This window comes from Solea solea, chromosome 12, assembly GCF_958295425.1.
Source record: "Solea solea chromosome 12, fSolSol10.1, whole genome shotgun sequence".
Taxonomy (NCBI): domain Eukaryota; kingdom Metazoa; phylum Chordata; class Actinopteri; order Pleuronectiformes; family Soleidae; genus Solea; species Solea solea.
Window position 1 is genome coordinate 16,250,058 of NC_081145.1, and position 24,357 is coordinate 16,274,414.

The following is a 24,357-nucleotide window of genomic DNA, read 5'->3' on the forward strand; positions in this document are numbered from 1 at the left end:
AAGGACTTAAAGGAATACTTCACCGATTTGCATTTAGCTTTGTATTACTAGAATAGAGGTAGTATTTTTTCACCAGTGACACTTGGTCACTCGGGCTGAGGCTTGAAACTGCAACGCTAATTCCGCACTTTTTAGACCCACTCGTAGGGGGCGGGACCTCATTCCCAGAATGTAAACAGTGTCCGCCATCTTTGCTAACAGTTATGCTAACAGGACCACTGGTGGGCACGTAACAAAGAAAAGGAATGAAGATATTTCTCAACCCAGGGGAAACTAAGGTTGGGAAGCACAATTTTTCAATGCTACCCCTATTCTAGTAATACAAAGCTAAATGCAAATTGGTGAAGTATTCCTTGAAACTGTAAAATCAAGCTTTATTCAGCAATTATGTGACATATTTTTATATTTTAAATTCACTCAGTTTCTGGTTCCAGTAGTACATTTAGTAAAATGATGCTGTCATGCTGATGCTTCATCTTAGGACAGTCGTCTGCTAAATATCACTGTAAGACAGTACAGGCAAAAATCATGTGTATGACCTTCACATCAGCGGCCTCTTCAGATGTTTACCTACCCTGCTTTGCTTTCACCCAAAGTCATAGTTGATGTCAAGATGGACAAAGACCATAAGCCTGCCGTGCACTTTGCCTGAGTGGTTGAAGTATATCAATGTACTGCTTAAAGGGGTTTAGACAGTGATGGACACTGAAGGCAGAGACTCTTGAACTGATGACCTTTCAGTCTCCAGATAAGTGATCTTTCTAGCTGTTGGTATAGAGGTCATGTCCCTGTGGACGTTGCATATCTGGGTAATGTAAATAAACAATGAAAGGTGGGAATGTCCCCAAACGAAAGGTATAAGTGGACTTGAGTTTCGTCCTACACATGTATTTTTAGCATAATTACTCCCAGTGCTTCAGTCTTTTTTGCCTTGGGATTGATTTATGGCTTTTAGCTCATTACATTGTTTTTGTATGTTTGTATCTATAGGACTGTGAGTTGCCAGGATGTCCATGGGCCTCACCGATACAAAGCACACCTCGTCCTGACAACTCAGCCCAGCTCCTGATTCAGTGGAGATACGGCTCCTGGACTGCGGTAAGAGAACAAACATGGCTTTGATGGGTCTATCAAAGCTACATTAGTCTATACGTACAGTATATCTTGAGGGAACATGAATCTACTGGCTATCAGAAACGGATTCACCTTTGTTTTGTGAAAGTGAGTGAAATATGTGAATATTGAAGAGCACTAAGAGGGTTAAGGGTTTTGTGGCCCTGGCATTGTCTTAACTTCTGCTGGACCTACAGACACATGCATATATATATATACTGTATGTATATGCCTGTGTGTGTGTGAGAGAGAGACAGGCACCGCGGTCTGGACTGAGAGGCCCCTCTGTCTCTCCAATACTTTGCATTGTTACTCAATGCAAATGAAAGCCAGATTTCATCTAAACACAGGTCTACGGTTTCGAAGATTGAACCCTGTCTGTCAGTCTGAAAGTTGTTGTGAGCTCCCATGTCAAAGAGGCCAGCACCAGTGTGGTCCTGCAGACACACACACACACACACACACAGACACTTACACAAAAATACATACACCACATGCATACATTCCCCCGAGCAGCAGAACCTCCATCCTCTTTAGACTGTCATTAAAATGAGATGTCTATTAACATGCCTGTTTGAGTTGGAGCCATTTGATTGCATTAGGAATTCATCCACTTTAGGAACGTTCAGTGTGAGGTCCAGTTGGGATGACTTTGGTGTAGCTTCATAACAAACAAGTAAAAGGTCAAAAAAGAGACATTTCAGGAGTCTTAGTCGCAAAAATCCTATCAAGAAGTCCAGTTGAGTTGATCTGAGTTGATTGTTTTCAGCTCTAGCAGAAAAGAAAGGTCAAGAGGAAAGGTGTTTATTTGTCTTGGATAAGAACTAAGATGTGTAATGGATATGGTGGAAAATCCTGCCAACTCACTGAAGATGATTGAAAATCTAATTGCACAGAGACTGATTAATTGAAGCAGAAAGAAAGCTTATTTTACAACCTATTTACATCTTTCCAATGGAAAAGGTTATTTGAATTTAAATTCACGTTCACCATGATTGCAGCCTCTCAAGTTTCACTCTACACTATACAGTATGGTGATTACATCGCTATTTTCAGATACTGTAGCCCTGATATAATCTATAGATTCATGTAATATATACCGCATATATACTCTCATTAGGATCTGCTAGATTTAAAAAAATTGAATAGCTCTCATATCAATTAAAACCAGCGATGTATTATCTGGACTAAGAAAACCTCTGCCAAGGCCACACAGTTTGTGCTGACACACTTCCTTATCTCACAAGATTACCAATCGTTTTCTAAGAAATCCTGAATCTGTGTCCAGATTAGAAACAAAAACTATGATGTCTTCCTTGGGACATCATCTACGTCCCTGGATTTGGAAACCTGAACAGCATCATGCCTCGAGATAAATCAGAAACAAATATCAATATCAATATCTTCTCCTTCAGTGCTCCGTGTCCTGTGGCAAAGGAAAGCGGGAGCGTTACGTCAGCTGCAGAGATGCCCAGGGAGGTGTGGCCGATGAATCCTACTGTGCCCACCTGTCACGCCCCCCAGAGAGCTCGGCCTGCTTCAGCCCCTGCGGTCAATGGCGTGCCGGGGAGTGGTCTCCTGTGAGTAAATCATTCTACACTGTGTCCAATCGATACAGCTGTATTTCACCACAGTGACTTCTCACTAATGACTCACCTTAGGCATTGCATGTGGCACCGCTGTGACCAGACAATTTAGTCTTGATTTGTGATTGTCAACATGGTAGAAGAGCCAAAATGCTCGGTGATGCTGTCATTAAAGGGCCGGAGATTATTTACTGTGATTCTATCCTGATTTTATCATCACACGTTCATGTGAATAAAGTTTTCTCTGAGGACAAAATCTTAAGTTCATTAGATGATATTAAGTTGATTTCTAATCACTGTTTTAGACTCAGGGGGGCTTCTGTGCAAAAATGTGTCTTCACTTTAAAATAGATTAATAACTTTTATTTGTTTTGGATACAAATGAGGGTTTAATTATTTAAATGACTGGTTGTTTGTTGCTCCTTCCCCCCTCCCCCCCTCACATCTGTGTCTGACACTGATCTCTCCCCTGCTACAGTGTTCCGTTACATGCGGCATCGGCAGAACCACCAGACAGGTGGTCTGCTCTAACTACCACCAACCAGTGGACCAGTCTTTCTGTGACCCGGACGAAAAGCCTGTGACCGAACAGGAGTGTACCGCTGCACCTTGCCCCTCAGTTTACCACCGCCAACGCATCAACGACCAGCCCTACGGTTATCCCCAGGACCCAGGACATCATCCAGGGCACAGCAGCTGGAATGTGCCCTCAGCAGACAACCAGTGGCGGACTGGACCCTGGGGCGCAGTATGTTTATTCAACATGTGATCCTGGAGAAGATATATATGCCTGTGTTGTAGTGAAAGTTTAGAAATCCCACTTAGTTTTTTTGCATAGTTTCCCTGACAGGAAATCATTTAAGATGGCGCCTGATATTGGGACACAGACCTTTAGAAGCCTTCATGTATGGCCAGTATGGTACATGGTATGAATATAAGACGTGTTGCCACCGTTTGTCTGTCTGTAAACACACCCTTGTGAACACATTAAACTTGAGGGTGAAGCAGCAGATGCTTTCACCTCCCAGCGCAGAGGACCATACATGGTAAAGGACAGGGCCAAGGGACAAACTTCATTGCATGCACTGCAGAGTGTAAATTAATGAATGGTGTGTCAGTGTAAATATAGACATCGGGAATCTATACGGCAACTATGGAACCCAGAAAAATACCCTGAAGGTAGATCCTTAGTTTATTGGCTGAAAGAATGTTCAGTTTGGGTCTTGTTTTCATAGTTCTATTCTGGGGTCAAAGGTGTCATTTAACTGTATTCTAACAATCATGTTAATCTTGCTCTCGGGTGATGGATGTTTTGTGTTTGCTTTTTTTTTTCTTTCTTTCTTCCTCTTCCAAAAGCCATGAGAGGAACATTCTTCTTTTTTCCCCCAACAGAGACATTCGCTGTCTCTGTACACAGTTCATTCTCACATTATGAACTGGACTGCAGGCGAGATCCCTCTGTGCTGTCCTCCCTTAGACATACATAACTCTGAATGTACTATTGACAGTAGAGATTTGTCATTTTAATTGGATACAGAGTAACAACACATTGCTCTTTCATGGGCTCATGTTCTCCGCTTTAGGAAGGGAAGCAATTTTGAGGGTGGTCCTGGTTAGTTTAAATCAGTGTAACAGCTTGTGTATTGAATATGTAAGGTCATACAAACTCATCTACAAGTACTGTCTCTATCCCTTTGCCCCGTCAGGAACTTTGGTTATGTAGTATTGGTCATATACTGTATTTGGGGTGGAGTGTTTCTCCAATGGCTTTCTATTATTTTAGGCACATGTGTACTGTGTGTGCGAGAGGGACATTGTCCTCATGACACACTTCTTGTGCTCCGCAGTGTTCCAGTACCTGTGCCGGAGGTTTCCAGAGACGAGTGGTCGTCTGTCAGGATGCCGACGGCCGCAGCAACAGCTTCTGTGATGAGAGAGTCAAACCTGCCGAATCCAAGAGCTGTGACTCTGGACCCTGCCCTCTGTGGAACTATGGTGTCTGGGGAGAGGTGAGGTTATGATCACAGTTCATCTTACCCCTCCATGTACTCATCTCTCTCCTCTCTCCTTTAATAGCCAAACAGGCATTTATCAAGTCTCAGTCAGTAGGTTTGCATGGTGTCAATTCTTGTGTATTTTAAAGCCAGACATCAAAACCATAGATGTAAACGTTAGCCCGACTGATATTGTACCAAATGGAATTTCCCAAAGTCGGACTAACACACACAGATAATGTGATTGGGAGTCGAATTACTGCTGCATGTGTACTTTCAGCCCTGGAAATAATAGAAAAAGTGAGTACACCGACAACAGCAAGCAAAAACATGGTGAAATCCAGACCACTGCCTTTTTGAACTAACCAAATGTATGCCCTCTCAGCTTAAATAAAGCTTAATTCAGCTCAGCTTAAAATAAATATGTACATTACATTAAATTTAGTGGATGATAGAAAGAAATGGAATGGTGCTCAAAGTTCTGCCAACTATTTGTTTTAGTCTATGACGTTTGAGGTTAACCGGACAATGGCGAATACTAACAAGCTTGTATACTGGGACAGTAGTCCGTTAAAATGATGTAGTCGAGCTACAACCGTAGCATGGAAGCGTATGTACGAGTGTGAAAGAACTGTTTATTAGGGTAGTAACAATATATGACGTAATTAAACAGAATTTCATTTGTTTACCTCAGTGCACCCAGTCCTGTGGTGGAGGACGGCGGACTCGCCTCGTGGTGTGTCAGAGGCCCAATGGTCAGAGGCTCAACGACTACAACTGTGACATCCTGGAAAAGCCGCCCGACATGGAGCAATGCAACCTGCAGCCCTGCCCCGGCTCTGCCTCCTGGCACCGTCAACCATGGAAGCCGGTATGATAGTACTAACTTGTTTTCTTCCTCACTGAGGGCGCGTCACTGTGAGTAGACATTGTGTGTGCTAAAATGACTTCTGACCTGTTGTACTGAGTGTGACTTTAATGCCAAAAACTGTAGCTCCTGAAGTGAGAGCTGGGTATCTGACACTTGTGTTGGTTTGCCCGCTCCAGCCCACCCACATGGGCCCTGCAGTGGCATGGTGCTGATTAGAATCAAGAAAAAGAAATAAATAAAAAGGGGAAAATACACAAAAACACAACGCTGCTCCACTCTGGGGGTCATGAAAAACACATGGCTCCCGTATTGAGCCAAGGCTCCAGATTAAATCAGGACAGTGCTGCCCAACGTTGCCATATATTTGTGGAGGCATAACTCTAGAAAATATTTATTTCATACATGAGGCTTGAAGTAAATGTTGTTGTTATTGCTGTCTTCACCATGTATCTGAAGTACACAAGTGTATATTTGTGTATAAGAGTTTATATTATTACCTTTATTGAACAGCAACAGATGATTTTGTATGCGTGTCTTTGTACAGTATGATTTTGTTAAGCCACTTTTACATGAATATTATATTTAATATTTTTTGCTGGTGCTCTTGGTCAGACCTCTCGTATCTCTTTATGAGTAAATACAGTTTGTACAGAGGAAAATATTTTAAAGTCATGTTTCATTAGTATATATTTGCTGTTTTTTTTTGTGTTGTTTTTTTTTCTCCACTTAAGCTGAAATACAATCTAGCATATGTGTTAGGTTAAAACATGTGAAATTATCTACACTGTCTTTGTAGCCAAGTAAACTATGAAATTAAATATTACATACCGTAAATTAACCTTAAAAACAAAATCCAAAAACTAAATTAAAACTAAGTGCTCTAAAAAAAAACATTATAGGAAATATTTTTTCATAAAAGTTTGAATCATGTATATTATCTGTTGTATGATGTAAGTAACGGACATAATTGCTGATAAACTACACGTAAGTTACCGTTCATACATTTTTCTTAACCTGCTTTTTTTTACTTCATATACAAAAAAGCATTAATACAATAAATGAACAGCATTAGTTTGTGTATCAGGAACATGGAGTCAGGCTTTAAAAGAGTTTATTGATATCAGGCAGCAGCAGCAGCAGCAGCAGTAGTGTGGCTTATTGAGCATAAACCTGTCAGTGCAGTCAATTGAGCCGCTCATTTTCTCTTGTCTTGTCCATAAAACAAACCAAAGCACACAGATACCTCCTCTTTATAAAGTTATTGTCATTTGTTGCTGTGTCTCTTTATTCATTTGGCCAGTTTTTTTTTTTGTTTTGTTTTTTTTGTATTTCTGAAGGATTTCTTTTCCAGATTAAACTTATTTATTCGTTTCCAAGAGATGATTAGTTGTTTCAGCTTCAATGTTTTCCTCCAGTTTAGAGCGATGGAACATTTTTACTTGAACTATTTGTCATGATACACAAACGTCACCTGGTCTTTGAGTGTTTGCAGTAATGCGACCTTGCTTGTGTCCTGCACCGAGGGGCAACTTAACAGAACTCAATAAGTCACACACATTTCCATAGGTTAAGGAAATGTATGTGACATACCTCAGCGTGGCTTCCCATTCTTACTAAGCAATTCATACACTGTAAATCTCCATCTCTATCTATGATCAACCAGTATTAATAAGTGTGAGGATTTTAGCTTAAACGTCCAGTGTGTAAGACTTAGTGACATCTAACTGTGAGAATGCACAATCAAAGAAACTAATACGCTTATCACTCCCTTTCCCAAAGCATGTCAGGACACTATGGTGGCCTTCACATACCAGAAAAAGATGTCATTCTTCTTTGTTTATGTTGTAACCCTATGCTTCAAAATACATGCTCTGGCTGGAATACACTGTTCCGGCATGTTGTAGACTAGAGGAATAGTGGTGGAAGATCCGTAAACTTGCCCAAACTGTGTTATTCTAAGGCTATGAAAGTCAAACTATTATTTTTTTTAAGTGATTATACTCTCATATGAACACACATATAGGAGGTATATTCCATTTCTGCCAATAAAGCCTCCCAAATATTACACACTGGACCTTTTACAGTACGTATAAGATATGCTGCTCTCGTTGCCTTGTTTTTGCTTTCACGAGCAAATGTGACACCTTGTTTCTTGTTTCTGCTGACCTTCAGTCAGGAAGCATGACACCACGCACAACAAGCAGCTCTCACTCAGCGTGGATCTGTGGCTCTTTGTGTTATAGGCTTTGAGTCAAGCACATAGACACTTTCTTGCAAATTGCGCAGCTTTACAGACTCAGACTCTTGCAAAAAAAAAAAAAAAGCAGCGTGACCACATTGACACTTTGGTTAAAGCAGTATAAAGTCATCATGACACATATTTCAAGTGAAGTGTTGCACATGGGTCTGTATTTATGTTGGTATCCTCTTCAGCGAGGACGTCTTTGTTCCTCTGCGTCTCTTACTGTGTCATTTACAACAAGAATTCCACAACCAAGACTCCTCAGCCATGGCAGTTTCACATCCAAAAAAAAGAAAAAAAAACAAATGGTGCAAAGTTTCCAAACTCAAGGGGGCAACTCTACTTCATTTCACTTATGTTGGTTTGTTATTGTTCTTTTGCTATTTATTTCATGCAAAAAAAAGAAAACATCATTAATTGTTGAATTAGCCATTTTCCCATTGTACAAAATATTAAAGAAACGTAACTGAAATTTGTGTTGTTTTCTCAATGCAATATTTTATTGGAAAGACAATATAATACAGGACTGAGGGATAGCACATAAATCCTAACGTCTCACTGGGAAACAGCATTGTGAAAGGAAGACAAAACACACTGACATAGCACACTGACAATATCTTCATTCTTTTCTTTGTTACGTGCCCACCAGTGACACTTGGTCCTGTTAGCGTAGCTGTTAGCAAAGATGGCGGACACTGTTAACATTCTGGGATTAAGGTCCCGCCCCCCTACGAGTGATTCTAAAAAGTGCAGAATTAGCGTAGCAGTTTCAAACCTTGGACCAAGTGTCACTGAGTGGGCACATAACAAAGAAAAGAATGAAGATATTTCTCAACTTTTTCCCTATTCTAGTAATACAAATCGATGAAGTATTCCTTTAAATGTGTAGTTTATTGTGTTGACAAAGAAGCAGTTTTTGTTGGGGAACTGCAGGCATCTATAGTGAACTATGAGCGTAGAATACATGAATGGAATACACTATAGTTATGCAGTATAGTGTGTGTATGTGACTGTAAATCAAATACTTGACTTGCAGGTCCTTATGTGGTAGTTTGGTATGTGACCTTCAATTGACTCCACTAGTTTTTTCCTATAATCTTTAACAATTCAGGGTTGGGGTGTGGGTGGTGGGGGCACTTATAAAATCCATTCCTGTAGTATCTGCTGTACTTAACATACCTTGGTATAATGTAGTGTAAAAACACTGCAGGCTTCATGTGTTTCAACGTTTTATTTTGAAATCTCCCTGGAGAAAACATACACAGGCCAAATCAACATTTGGCACTGGGTGGCACATCTGTTTACCATTGTATTAATGGAGCGCTCTGTAATGCATTTGGCAGAAGACTGACACAAGACTACTTTTACTACACTGGTAGTTAGTATTAATTCATGCTGTTTACATGAAGTGATCCAAAAGACATCCCTACAATAGCCTGTCAATGCAGAATTGTTGTGGACGTTGGTTTTTGAAGCGCCTGAAAATTAGTAGTTTTACTTCATTTGTTTTGCAATAGACATCTTGTCACCTCCAAAGGTCCACAAATTTGACAGTAGATTCGACAATAGGAATCTTCTCATTTACCAAATGCAGTAAATCATTAACTGAATGCACTTAAAAACTGCAGTTATATGCATATATATCAGTTTCTGAATTTGAAGTGTTAATGACCTCAATCATAACAGTAGCTACATACATGTGATACAGAATTCCTTTTATATACGTTTTTAATATTCAGTTGTGTTGTCTTGGTGACATTACAGAACGAAGGCCACAGTGGGTTGTTTTTGTATCAACCAAACTTCTCATAAATGTTTTACTTGCGGCTTCATAGGTCATAGTCTTACCTCAGGTAATGGCCTCTTCTGGTGGTGTTCATGTTTTTCAGTTTTCAAAAGTCACGCATCAACAAAATCCTTTTAGCAAAAGTAGAAAAAGTCACACTTACACTTCTGCAGATAAGATTACTTTTAGTCAAGCTAAATATTTAATATGTCGCTTTCATTATCACACTCTTAAAGCTACAATACATATAAATAGATGTGTTTTATAGATATTGTATTAATGATGGCAGTATATATACTACCACCATTGTACAGTATACAGTACAGTACAGTTGTACAGCTTCCTGATAAACATGATCAAGGAGTGTAAGCCCTTATTTATTTTTCACTTATGCCTGCATCACTTATACAAAAAAAAGTCCCACATAGTCTCAAAATGGGCTTTTTTCTCCTTCCAGGACCCTTGATCATTGTAATTGTGCTGTGACAGCTTGATTTATTTTCAAAAACACTAGTCATTAAAACACATTTGTCACGTACAAAAAAAATGACACGAAACAATTATCACGTTTATTGCACAGCATGAGCATAGCAGACGCACAGTTTAGATAAACCAAGAAGCAGAATGTAAATATTATGAACAAATTATACTACCTTAAAAGCAATGTCGAGGTCAAATTTGAAGAATTAAAAACAATGAGGCTCTGTGTGATAAATTGGTTACGGAGGCACCATTTTAGTAATTTATGCCTGTTTGTTGCTTACAAAAACATAGCGTTTCCTGTCCAGAGAGGGTTTCCCATGGTGGGGGAATCACAGTTGAGCATCTGTGAACTAATCACGCTGCTTCAGATGAAATCCACATGTGCAACATTGCCACACTTGACTTTGGCCTGAGGGTTGTGGGCAAGAACAATCTCCAAACCTGTCACCCCGGGGTCAGTTGGTCATGACATCATTGAGCTTGTGTTTCCTCATCCTGCCCATGCGCCAGTCGAGTGTGACCAATTAAAGCGGTGGCTGGATCAGTCAGCCCACCCATGCCCCTAGTCCTCTCCATTGTGGTTCTTGCCAAGCCTTCATTTAGAATCTGAGTTGGGAGATAATGTTTTACTTTGGCCTTTGAGAGAAAGCAAAAGTGGTCTGAAGACGAGCACAGCGGCCTGCTTTTTTGCAGGCAAAGAAAAACAGATTGTAGCGAGATGTTGGTTAATGTGTTTGGATCGAGCATGGCTGAAGGAGAAAAGGGGTTACCGTATTGCACAGTCTAATACAGACGTCATCACAGCTCGCTGTAGCTCAAAGAGCAGTTACATGATGATACCAATCTTGTCCTTGTGCGAGTGAAACTCAACCTAAAGAAACAAGAGTTGACTTGGAAGCACCGTGCATTTTACTCAGTGAAAAGCATCAGCATTTTTTTCAGACAGTGGAAGACATGAAGTGAGGAACCTCGGAGGGTAGATGTTATTTTGTTGGAGAGATGCAAAGAGATGAAATGAAAGGAGACAGGGCGTGAATGTCTGGAAGCACTTAGGTCGCTCTACCCCAAGAACTACCAATGATGGGGAACATGGCCTCACTTTGACACAGGTAGAAAGCGCCTGCTTTTCCTCAACTTGTTGGTCAAACATTAGAAAGTTGTTTTAACCTCAAGCCGATGGAGTGTATTGGGAAAGTGAAACTCAATATGTCTTTTATGAGAGAGACAGTGATATATTAGGTGTTGTCAGCCATGGTAAGTAACATGGTTCTTCATTTCAGCTGTAACTTCCAGTGAGTTCTTCACAAACTCCTGCTCGTATGAGGCTTTAGCAAACAGTGGAGAGGGTTTGGGATCAGTTGTACTCACCTTGTTCTGTTTTTCTGAATGTGTCGTACTTAGTCGGAGGGGTTCAAGGTCTACCTGTCAGGTCTGTTTCTTCATGCGTAGTCTTGTGTTCACTGGACCGCAGGTGTGAGGACTTTTCAGTCTGTGAGTGTGTACATGATGCTCTCACGCATCTGAAACATTTCTTCCAATGTCTTTGCCGCTTGCAACAAAAATCAAAAAACAACATTCAAAGGAAAGGAATTCACCTTTTAAGTGTATTGGTGCACCCACCATAGTCTTCCCACATTTCCCAGAGTTTTAAGTGGTTGCATTTACTAAATTAAATATTGATAATTTACTGAAATGTAAGACAAAATGAAGCAGCAAATCCTCACATTTGAGAAACTGAAAACATGAAATAATAATTAATTGATCAAGTGAAGCAGCTGTATAGAAGTGTGATGATGTTTTGGCATTTTAACTTTTGAGAAGTTGCTGTTTGCAACTACTTGTTGGCTGTATTTGTCTCTTGTTACCTGCTATTGCTTTTTCTTTTGTTTGTCAAATCTCCAAGCGCCTCCTTCTGGAATCTTAAAGGACTTTACTACCTGATGTGCATTATTTCAGACTCCTTTAAGAGTCCGTTGTGAAGACTAACAGCCATAGATTTAGCCCAGCAGAGCTTCAAAAATAGATCCAGTGGATGTAGTTATGTAGTATGGGTGGTCAGGTGCTACAAAAGGAATACTTTTCATGAGTGTTATACTTGTAGTTACGTGGTAATAAAACACACATACAGCAGATACGTGGATCTTAATAACAGTAATAATAAGTGTCTTGTAAGATGAAGACGTTCTCAGAGCTTTCCCATCCTTTACTCTTCGCAAACTGTGGTAAACTAGTTGCTCTGACAGATTAAAAAAGCAGCTGTGTAACATTTAGCAGGAAGAGGGAGTCAGACTTGGACGTGTTGTGTCAAAGGTCACTACTTTATAACTGGCCTGCCCTTTGTGTTTTTCAAGTTCTGTCATCAGGAATTTGATTTTTCTTTTTCTTTTTTAAAAATCCTTTTTTGTCCATCTGCAGCGTGGGGTTCATATAAGCACTAGCGGATGTTTCAGTATAACATGGTAATGGAAAACGCTCTCAGTGGAATGTTTAGACAGACGGTAAAACTTGCCTGTTTTGTCATTTTGTATTGACTTATGGTTGCTTGGTGTATCTTTTCTGACTGGTGTTGACTTAAAAAGGAAACTGTATATGCCTCCTCGACCAGGTGTTTATTTAACTCCTTGGAGATGGCAGTGTCAAACTTTGGCATGGAGTTCAGAATATGCTGTTTAGTTTGAGCCAATCACAAGTGCACTGTCAGGAGTGGCATTTGCTGGGACGCGAAGGGAATTATTTCCACATTATACAATATAATCCACTATATCTTGGGACAAATAATGAAAAAGAACATCTTCTCCCATCTGCAGTTCATCTTAAGATTTTGTAACTTTACTACTTAATACTTAGCATTTGGAAACACTTCATCTGCACTGCATTCTCCCCCCCCCTTTTTTTGTCTCTGTTTAACACATACTATGATTTCCACGGTTCAAAATGTCTGGTATGACGAGGCATTGTACGAGATAAGTCACAAACGCCATTGCTGGAATCTCATATTGTCCCTGAGCTTGGTTTGGAGAGGTCTGGGTGGCTGTGGAAAGCACTGGTGGATAAAAGATCTATGACTTCTGACATTCCACTGCCCCATGACGTCGCACGTACCAGCTGTTCTCACTCTCACAACATGTGTTGTTTTGACTTCTCGCAAAACAAGACTGAACAGAGAAGCAGCCTCGATGTTCCAGGACTTTTTTTTTTTGTTAATCTTCCTCCCGCTTGTCTCAATCTCCCTCCTCTGATCTGCACTTGAAGAGAACACAGTGATACTGATGACATTATCTACAAGCACATTCACTTCCCAGTTATCACTTGGTTATTCTAACAAAGCGGCATAGATCATTTTTTTGCATAGGCGATACATTGGCCTTATAAGGAGCAGACAGACAACCTTGACACCGGCATAGCCCAGGGTATAATTCTGCACTTCTGTTAACACAGTGAACACTTGCAAGTTTGTTCTTGCTCCATCCAGCACCCACCTCTTTTGAAGCGTCTACGTAACTCCAGTTGCCATATGCTTGGTATTACCATCCTCTTGCATTAGGAGTGTGCTGCAATGTGCCTGGAATTCCACCTTGGCTCTCACGTTTTAAAGATATGGTCTTGTTTAGAAAGCGCTTTAAATCACCTTTTAGCAGTTTTTTTTTTTTTTCCATTTAACAATGCATTATTTCTTTTGAGGTGATCGCGAATAAGTCGTACAGATGCGACTTTAAAGGTGTAGTTTTGCACACTATATCCGATATGAACGTTAGTTTATCCTTTGCTTTGACAGAACGGGCTTTTCACTGTATGAAGTTTAAGAGGCTCTGTATATTTTTTTTTATTAATCCATGAAAACATCCTGCTTTTATCACCCTACAGAACATCTTTTGTAGTGTAATTATGGTTCTCACTGGATTAAATAATGTTAAGGTACAGCTTAAGGCCTTAGTGATCAGTGCATCTGATCGTTGAACAGATGGAAATTCTCTGTGATGTATTAACCGTTTGTTTGGCGCATTGGCCGAATGACAAGATATTAAGTCGAGTTTCTTTCTGATGCTTAACTGTTTCCATGTGTCCCTTTTGGCTCACCTGTGTACTGTGAAGAAGTGGGCGGGGTCTTCTTGAGGTTGTGTGTCTTTCAGCCCTGGACAAAGACAGAGTATCTGTTATCAGTCTGCGTCTTTAGGAACTGACATTTTGGTCATTTATACAAACCCATCTACATCAAACGGCCGATGTGTTGTTTTAAAATAATGTTATAACGGCTTGGATTTGTATGTTGTTTAGCATGTGATTTCTTTTAAGTCTGCGTAATCAAGAATGCCAATTAGGAGACACCAGATGCATCCGTTCATTATATATTGTCCCTTTTCACAAAAGCTGGTTTAAATCGGTTTTTAACTTTTTATAGCAATGCGAGACACAGTAATCCACATTATGTGTAGCCGAACCTCAGTGGATTAAACAAGTTTTAAGTCACCCAATCATGTGAAATGAATGGCTGGAACAATGTGGGAGGGCCCGTTTGATTCAAGAGGGTGTGAAAATATAATATGTATTAAAGTGTTTTTCTTACATTATGGTAAAATTAACCTGGCAGATTTTAATTGAAAGACATAAGGACAACACCAGGTCATCAACCTGTTAGAATCCAACATACATAAAATTAAGAAGTGTAAAACATTACAATAAAATGTTATCCTAAAAGCACCGATATCAGAACAATCACACCTTTATAGTCACAAAATGCAGGCACTGCAATAGTTTTTTTTAAGTCACAGAGAGCAGATACCCACTACATAGTAACTTGTCACAACCTGGGAGCAGCTGAGAGTGAGTGGTACATGGAGAAGTCTTACCTGAGTGGGTGCTGGTGAGTGAAGCAGCCCAGCTGTGGATCAGTGAACGAGAGGTCCCAGAGTCCTTGCCCTCTCCTGGCTCTCGGAGGTGAAGCTGTCCTCTGGTCCCACGCCTTGTGCCAGCTCCCTGTGCGCCGTCTTAGCAGCTCTGATTAACTAATGGCTGACAGATGAGGCAGGGCGGAGGGAGGAGCTCGTCGCCATATAGAGTCTGTCCTCTCACCGTTGAAAACGCAGATACAGTTCAGCTGGGGGAGTGTAGCCCGTATGGCTGTGATTTCCTTTCTTCCTCTCCTTTTCTTTTCCTTTTTTTTTTTTCCTCCTTCTTTTACAGCAATAAGGAGGGGCTAACCCCTCCCCCCCCATCATCTTTGCCTGTCTCTACTTTTGTCTGAGGTAGACAGAGTAGTTCTGTTATCATTTTTGAATGAGTGCGCACTGTGCGGCGGCGGCTGCGGCGGCCGGGTATGTGAATCTGCCATGCTCAGAACGAGTCGCTCAGGTCCGTCCTCGGCTTTGATGTTCTCTGTCAGCTGAGCCGGCCCTGTGTTTAAAATGCCTCTGTAATTACACTGTGTGCTGCTGCTGCTGCATGTGTGTGCAGCGTCAACCGCTGCCCACACCACAGAGAAGCGTAGAAGGTGGCTTTGCTTTACAGGGTTCACATTGATCAGTAGATGTTGAAAGTTTTAGTACACGAAAAGACATAATTCTTCTTTCCGTGGTCCATCATTTGTAGTGAGACCAGCACCAGGAGTGTGTTTGGTGCAACATTCTGAGAGGCCAATGCAAGTTTATGTTTATAATGAGTTTTTGGATCGAACACCTAACTTTTGGAGCAGGGTTATATATAGAGGGAAACAGAAATAGCCTAATTGCTGTCTGGCCTCATGGGGACCAAGGACTGTAGAATATTTTTTATCTATCATCTCAAGCAAAGACCTTTCAGGGCTCTTTCATCAGGGTGTCTGGCTTTTATTCATTACACTGATTTTATTCCTCCATCTTCAGTGATCAGTGTCTCTCAAGCTTTCCTGAAAGAATTTGTTGCTTCCTTATTGGTACCAGATGAATGTCTCGACATGCACATGCATCTATGTTTTTTTATTACCTCCTCTCTCCCCAGCCTCTGCCGCTCACAGCCACTCTCAAAGTAATTCCCGTGTTTACAGGTTAAATAGTTTGCTGCATTCCTTCAGTGTGTGTGAGTGTTTGACAAAAGGTTTTTCGGTGAAATGCGTTGGAGTTGTTGAGCTGAAATTTGTTTACGGTGCGTTCAGTTGGCCGTGAAATGCCCTGAGGAAGCTGCCGGGCTTTTGTGTTCAGCTCTAAATCCTGTATACGTTGAACTAGAAGAAATATTTGTGCACGCCGATGTTCCTTTCCATGGCTGTGTGTCAGTGTTGTGTTTCAAAACAAACAAGAAAATGTATAGATCTGCCCGTACTGGTCCAAGGAAGGTTAATGGTTAAATGGTTAAATGGTTATTTGGCTTTGTAAATAAATCACAATGAAATTGAAATACCATAATAAATAATTAAATAGTAAAGCTGTAGTGTTCACACAAAATCACGTGGCATTTGTTTTATGTCAAGACAGAGGTGAAGTGAGATGACTGCAAACTATTCAATTCAATATTCGACGCGCTGACAAAAAGTATCAAATTTTATTATTTTTATTTTAATATTTTAAAGCTACCACTGTATACACACCAATGCTCCCTCAGTCAGGTCTGATAGTGTTGCTTGACAGAATAATCGTTTCTGTTCACGGACACCAAACAGACGCAGAAAAGTAGTTACACACTGCAGCTTTAAACAACGTAATTAATAATGAAGCATTAAATCAAAATTGAATGTGTTGAATTGTTTATACTTGTATAATAACCACTGTCAGTAGAGATATACAGCTATTAACTTTTCTCCACTCACCTCTCGTCCTCTTCAGTGCTCCGTGACTTGTGGTCGAGGGACCAAGACAAGGGAGATTACCTGCGTCCTCCAGAATCAGACCAAAATCCAGGAGGAGCACTGCGGTCATCTGCCTCGGCCGCAAACACAGAAAGCCTGTCGGGCGCAAGGATGCCCCACTTGGAAAGCCAATAAGTGGAAGGAGGTATGTTTGCTTCTCTCGCCGTCTCCTCTGGCTCACAAAATAGCCGCTCAGGGCCCATGAGAACAGTAACTGCCACTAGCAACTGAGACACAAACACAAACACAGCTAACTGCTTCCCAGGGGCTGCAGATGTCGGACATGTACACACAGAGCACCTGTCCAATCACAGCTCAGTTTATTCTTTTTCCAACGTAATGTGTTATTTCCCTAAGTGTGCACTAAACACCACAGGGCGCATTTGCACACCTGTTTATGTAGCGCGCTGCACACGTGTGCACCGTGGAAAAATATTGAAACAAAATGAATTGTAATGGTTGAAACACAGATGGAGTTTTTCCCCTGTGGAAGCTGTTTTTTTTTTTTCTTTTTTTTTTTTTCTTCCCAGACCACATGCTGACCAGAAACCATGTCAGAACCACTGTTCCATGACACACAAAATCCTGTTCATGCAAATCTTATTACGGATTTGTTTGTTGCTCAGATGCAAAAATGAGCCAGTGTGATGAAACTTAGAGAACAAGAACATCCAGAGGTGCAGCTGCTGCTGCTGCTGCTGCTGCTGCTGCTGCAGAGCAAAGCTGGGCCTCCCTTACAGATGAAAGCATGGCGATCAGAATGAATGACAAATGTCCTGAAGCGTCACAGGTTTCTGGTGCCATTGTACATGAGTGCAACCAGAACCAGACACATGTGAGGTAAAAGCATGAGGAGTCATGGTGGGGTGGGGAGGCTTGAGGTCCCAGTCATCATGGAGCCGACATGGTATCCACTACCAAGAGCCTCTGCGCGCACCAGCCATGTCGTTTTTTGGCTCAAAGTCATACTGAGGTCACGGAGGGAGGGAGATCAAAATCAAAGGCATCACAATATTGTAAAGAAACTAGACTGCTCACAAACACATAATAGTTAAAAAATAAATAAATAAATAAACTCTCTCTTTATTTGCAGATGAGATGAGATGAGATTTATTTTTCATAATCTCTGAAATGAGGACATTCCATCCGACGAGAGTTGAAGATTTATTTCTGCGAGATATTTATTTTGTTTGAGTTCAATCTTCTCAATAAACCGGAAAAGTAAATCAACAAAATTAATCTCGCCAAAATAAATCAACAAAATAAATCTCGCCAATATAAATCAACAAAATAAATCTTGCCAAAATAAATCCCCTCTCACGCATTCTTGCCTCTCGTCAGATGAACTGTCCTCATTTCAAAGATAATGAAAAAGTAAATCTCATCATTAAAGGACATTCTCTCCCGGGAATCAAACTTGTTATGCATACAAACCCTAAGAGGTTTGTACGAAGAGCCTCGTCTACCTCCACCGCTCTCCCCTGCCGCTCCCCGCTCTTTGAGGGTGTCCTCCTCCTCCTCCTCCTCTCTCTCACTCTCTCCTTCGCTGGTGTCTGGAAGCAATCATCGTCCTCCACATACCACCAACAACCATGAAATCCTCAACCCGAGCATAAAGACATGTTTTATATCTCCATATCCATGCATGTGACAACTTTGGAACCTCGGCACCCACGGTTTAAGTTATTCCCCAGCTCCTCGGCCCTCGCAGTCACCTCTGATGTGTGGGGGGTGTAATGGGCAGCAGGTTAGTGATGCTGCTTAAGTGAGGTTTCCAAGGACACACACAAATTGCTCTCCAGTTGTTTTGCTTACCACCTGTAATCCTGTGGTAATATGCTAAAGTTTAGAGGATGTTGTTGTTTGCCTATATCAGTGTTATGTGGAATTCTGGTTTTATTTTATTATAACATGTGTCCCAGTTGTTTGTATATGGGTGGATCTAAAATGAGCTAAAAAATGATCATCATGACTCAATATCACAAAAGATAAATGTGAAAATATCTTTTCATTTGGATAAAATCACTCTCTCAATAAGTCATTTTCATGTAGTTTCAAGGCCCTTCTGATCCCGGTCTGTTTGCAGAAACACAAAGTGAGATTTCTTTAACAGTAACTAGGATCACTTAAGCAACAGGCTCTATTTTCAGCATTTGAAAAAAAAAAAAGAAGAATTTTCTTTGATTTAATGGTCAGATTTCCTGTGGTGCTTTTTGTTCTCTTTCCAAACTCGAGGACTTGACCCTTCACATTTAACCGCACAACGATAACATATAATTGCTGTTAGAAACGAGCAACTCAAATACATCTGGAGGGTTTTTTGGGAAATGTGATCCTCGCTGTATAATGTGCAGATTTTCTGACTGTGTGAATTTGTTTGGGGGGGTTGGGTGAAGGGTGGGGGGGGGGGCCTGATCATCTCAAGGCCTGCAGAGTGCTTCTGCAGGTATGCTCCTCAAAGCACATCAAAGAGATGAGAGAGAAAGAGAGAGAGAGAGAGAGAGAGATTAGACCTCGGTGTGAACCAAGTTATATGACTTGCGAGGAAGTGCCAAACTGGCTTTGGGTTTATTTAAGCACAACGTACAGGAGCATGAAAGCAGCTGCTGCGGACACGGCGGACCAAACAAACACTTTTAAATGCTGTCACATTAAAGTGACTTTTTAAAATAATAATGCAGCCAATAAAAGCCATCCACCACTTCTACGTTTGTTTGACGGTGAAAGCTGCTCACGCTGAGGGAGAGGTGGGGACATGTTGCCAGTTGTTAGGCACAAATATCAGCCAATCAGAGAATGGTCTTACCACTCACTTTATCCCGGGACAGGTCGCCATTTCATTTTATTATAAGTGCTCATTAAATTGCATGGTTCACCCTGAAGTTCCCCAAGCCTCGAAGTCAGTATTACCCTAACATCATCAATCATTAGGTTTATTTTATTTAATCACACTTTGAAAGCTCTCTCTTCTCCAGAGACACTAAAGAAATTGTACATAGCTCATGTGTGAAAGCAGCAGTGCAGCCTCCGATGGAATGCCCTGAAAAATCATAATTGCACTCACTGTGGTTAATATCCTCGCAGCTGTTGTTGAATGAGAAACAGAAGAACAAACACGTTGTAAACTGACTGACCTTTTTTTTTTTTTTTTTTTTTTTCCTCGCAGTCAGTCAGATGTGTGTTGTGTTGTGTGTGTCTGTTTAACTAGTGCTCTGTCACCTGTGGAGCGGGGGTTCAGACGCGGGACGTTAACTGCAGGCTGAAAGGCAGCGGGCGGGTCCGAGAGGATCTCTGTGATGCTCGCCAGCGTCCCGCTGTGACCCAACCGTGCCAAACTGCAGAGTGCACACATTTCTCCTGGGTCGCTGGTGAATGGAGAGAAGTAAGTAGAGAGTCTCATTCCCGCTCCCCCACCCTGTTTCCTCGTTCACAGTGTGAAACAGATGTAAAGATGTTTAACCGTCGTGTTACGTTTTTTTATTGGCTGAGTTTTCCACGTTTCTCCCTCTCTCTCACTCGCTCTCTATCTCTCTCTGTCTATCTCTCCCTGCACCATTAAAAGGGCGACCTGCAGGTGCTGTCTTGCGTCACTCGCGAGGGCTTTTCTGATCACTATCAGTCGTCCCTTCGTGCTGTATCAGACCTCAAAGAAGCGATGGCCATCATCTCTTCGCTCCTGCTGATTATCACTGCTTTGTGTCACACCACCACACTTCCCCTTGGCTCATCTATCTTTAATGTCCCGTGCTTTGTCCTCAGATGAGGCATAAAAGAGAAGGGGGGGGGGGCACCATGTGGGGACACAGCTCTGTGTCTTCCTGCTGCGGGAATGTTTGCCGTGTTCAGATTCTTGTCTGCGTTGCCTCGAGAACTCGCAGACACATTTTCTTTCACAGCCTTGAACCATTTTTACATGGACGACGTGAAGATTCTTGTCCTCATCTTTAAATGTTCTATAAAATATAGGCGGGCCAATTTAAGATTGGGTTGTTACACGCTCAGGAGTCTCTGTGTGTGGCCGTCTGGGAAGCTAAACATAAAAGCAGGAGTCTATGATGATGGTGTTGCTGAATGTACAACACTGCCCCCCCCCCCCCCTCTGTCAGCTCCTCTCCACCCTCACTGACTTTGTTTTCTTTTGTTGGATTATTTTTTTTTTAATAGTGTAATGCGACCTGTGGAGAGGGCATGAGAAGCAGGAAGGTGAGCTGTACTGGTCCAGGGATGATGACACCCGTCCAGGATGATTACTGTGAGCCATCATCCAGGCCTCTGTCACACCAAGGATGCCAGGGAATTCCCTGTCAGTACACGTGGATCACAGCGGAATGGTCACAGGTATAAGTAAAGATTGAGCTGCATACTGCGTAGAACTAGAATTCCCATTTCCAAGAGATGTGAGAAAGAGTAAAAATATTACTGGCATACTATAAGCAAGCGATATATTGCAATCCCCCTATGGGGAAAAAAAAGTCTGTTTTAAGAAAACTCTGAGAGTAAAATAGCAATGTTATAAGCAAAAACAATGTATAGTTTTTATTTTCTAGAGAGAAGAGTGAAGGAAGAAGGAGCGAGTGAAACAGCCAAAGCCTGCTGCCAATTACTGGTTGGAGACTTAAATAAAACAAAAACCATCCGCCATAAAACAACTGCAAAGTATATTTCCACACAGCTACAGAGCTTTGGACATTTGATACAATATCACAACATGAAATATTACAATATTTTAGTGAGTAGATTAATTTTGTGTGTATGTTTTCACTCACACACACACAGCTCCCATTCCCCCTAAGCAATATCCTTAACCTTAACTTAACTATAATTCAAATCCTAGCCCTAAACTTAAACATTGCCTCAGAAATGAGGTTCTGCCTCATTAGGGCCAGGTTTTTGGTCTCCATGAGGTCTACTGCTCCTGACAAATCCATGTACACACACACATACACAGGTATAAAGGCAAAAAAGCATTAGTCACTGTCAGCATGTGTACATCTGTGTGTGTGTGTGTGTGTGTGTGTGTGTCTCAGTGCTCTGCCAGCTGTGGTATTGGCCACCAGCAGCGTATCGTCTCCTGCTCTGCAGTTCCTTCTTCATCGGCGGCGCACCTGTACACTCCGTCCCAGCCGTCCTCTGCTAACACCTACTGCCCTCAGCCTCACCCACCTGGCAACCAGCCGTGCCTCCTCAGGGACTGTCCACACACAACCTACTGGAAAGTTGGCCCGTGGAGCAAGGTGACACAGAAAGAGCTTGTTTGGCGACGAGGACCTTCACAGTTCTGCTGATGAATTTAATTTGTGTACATGGATATGGCTGAAGCTTATTTGTTTGTTTGTGTGTGTGTGTGTGTGTCAGTGCTCACAGACCTGTGGTGCAGGAGTGATGGAGCGCAGGGTGGAGTGTGTGACGTCTAAAGGCCAATCGTTCAAACACTGCCGTCCATCAGAAAGACCTGAGTCTCGAACTGCATGTCAGGACAGAGAATGTGAGTCTTCTCTTCTCTTCTCTTCTCTTCTCTTCTCTTCTCTTCTCTTCTCTTCTCTTCTCTTCTCTTCTCTTCTCTTCTCTTCTCTTCTCTTCTCTTCTCTTCTCTTCTGACTGTGCTGTACTGTATACGGCAGCCAACCCCGTGTCTGATTGTGTTTATAGGAAGTCAACTTGTTGCTTTGTTTTAACACATTAAGCAGAACGGCGTCTCTCGCTTAAAACCTCTCAGAGTGATTACTTGCTGGAACAATAAATAGGCAGTCAGCAGTTTTCAAATAGTCATATGGATAGTCTTTCAGAATGCCTCGGGGCTGTGTGCTAGGACGTCCAAACACTATAGAAGTCGGCAGTGGGCCAAGGCTTTGTAGGATCGCTCCTCCACATGTTTCCTTGCCGGAACACTGGACTGCTCGCTTGTGCCAAGTCAGGCTCGAAGCTAAATCAAAATGATGTGCAGGTGACAGCCAGTTCTGCAGTCAAGTATTAATGCTTATTTGCATCATGTGAGCTCACACAGCAAACTGGGACAACAAAACTCACACAAATAGCGAGACATTATCGCTTTCATTTAAGAAGACTTGGTTTATCGGAGAGTAGTGTTTACTTTATTCCCTTTCGGAACATTTCTGGCATTAACTGACAAAAGAAATATGAACTAATAGCGTGACTCTTCAATGTCAAAGCTTTCTGTGTCTTCACTCTCCTCACTCCGCTCATATTTCTTCTTCTAGGTCAATTGTTTGCCTCCTGCCGAGAGGTCCAGATGAGGCAGGGTGTGAGGATGGATGGGGAGTACTACCTCAAAGTCAGGTCCCGCATCCTGCAGGTTTGTGTGTGTCACAGCATCACCCGCACACATCATGACTCAGGCTCTCATGTGTTGTCTAAAATGTGTTTGGCCTTAGATTTACTGTGCCGAAATGCAGACGGATTTCCCCAAGGAGTACGTGACCTTGCGAAGCGGTCAGACAGACAACTTCTCTGAGGTGTATGGACACAGGTGTGTATAATGCAGCGGTGACAGGTTCATGTGCAGCTGCAGTTTGTCTGAAATAAATCCACATACTCCTTGTCCTCCTTCACACAAAGGTTGCTGAACCCCTTCGAATGCCCGTACAACGGCAGCCGAAGACAAGACTGCGATTGCAAGAGCGACTACTCAGCGGCCGGGTACACAGTCTTCCACAAGATCCGCCTGGACCTGAGTTCCCTGAGAATAATGTGTGCGTAATTACTGTTTGACTGCCTCGCACCCTCGACTGTTATGAGACCACACACCGGTGCTGTTTTAACCCTCAGACGCCTCCACGCTTGGTGCTGACGTGACCTCCTTCAAAAGTCCGGGCTGACTGCCACACGTGCAGCTTTCTCCCCTCTGAAATCAAAATAATGACCTCTCAGTGCACCATGCTCACATCACTAGGCGGAGGTCTTCAAATCAAGCCTCTCAGGCCAAACACATGAGCACAGGAATAATGGAACGCATGCATGCGTACACATCGACACATGCGCGTCTGCTCTCTGGCACACGCGGTACGTGACGGCGCCGCCTCGCACGTCCTCTCTGCGGCGAGCGCGTGCGGTCCGACGGCGCAGAGCACGCACACACTCGCGATCACATCTCATATATTCACACACAGGTCTTCAGGCGGTATTCATCCTCTGCTCATTATAACCGTCAGCTCCACCTTCCCTGTTGTGTCCAAGTATGCCTTTGATTAGAGTTTGTGGACGTGGACGTGTGTGTGTGTGTGTGTGTGTGTGAGAGAGAGAGAGAAGTTGGTTAGGGTTAGGATTAGAATTTTACGCAGTCATCCTCCTATCTTCTTCCCCTCGTTTTGGGCCCGGACAGCACATGTTCCCACCCTCCCGCTGCATGGTACTCATTTGGCTTTCAGGCAGAAGAGAGCTGGGGGGGTAATGAGTTCAAGATGAATGGATCATTACGAAGAGGCACTGTTTCAGTGTTCCTTATGAA

The 24,357-nt window shown here is 42.1% G+C and overlaps 1 protein-coding gene and 1 long non-coding RNA gene across 2 annotated transcripts in view; one reads left to right on the plus strand and one right to left on the minus strand.

Moving 5' to 3' along the window:
- LOC131469641 (A disintegrin and metalloproteinase with thrombospondin motifs 20) overlaps positions 1-24,357 on the plus strand; it is a 75,189-nt gene that overhangs the window by 47,166 nt on the left and 3,666 nt on the right. Inside the window, exons 24-36 of the mRNA XM_058644852.1 lie at positions 991-1,098; positions 2,529-2,693; positions 3,178-3,447; positions 4,547-4,708; positions 5,388-5,564; positions 16,870-17,037; positions 20,101-20,274; positions 21,057-21,230; positions 21,920-22,126; positions 22,248-22,377; positions 23,111-23,205; positions 23,285-23,379; positions 23,469-23,602. Coding sequence (XP_058500835.1) covers positions 991-1,098; positions 2,529-2,693; positions 3,178-3,447; positions 4,547-4,708; positions 5,388-5,564; positions 16,870-17,037; positions 20,101-20,274; positions 21,057-21,230; positions 21,920-22,126; positions 22,248-22,377; positions 23,111-23,205; positions 23,285-23,379; positions 23,469-23,602 — 2,059 coding nt within the window. The remainder of the gene's footprint in view (positions 1-990; positions 1,099-2,528; positions 2,694-3,177; positions 3,448-4,546; positions 4,709-5,387; positions 5,565-16,869; positions 17,038-20,100; positions 20,275-21,056; positions 21,231-21,919; positions 22,127-22,247; positions 22,378-23,110; positions 23,206-23,284; positions 23,380-23,468; positions 23,603-24,357) is intronic.
- LOC131469642 (uncharacterized) lies at positions 10,148-15,206 on the minus strand. The gene is made up of 2 exons (XR_009241822.1): positions 14,923-15,206; positions 10,148-14,207 (listed from the first exon to the last, which is right to left on the minus strand). It is a non-coding gene; the product is annotated as an uncharacterized LOC131469642 (long non-coding RNA).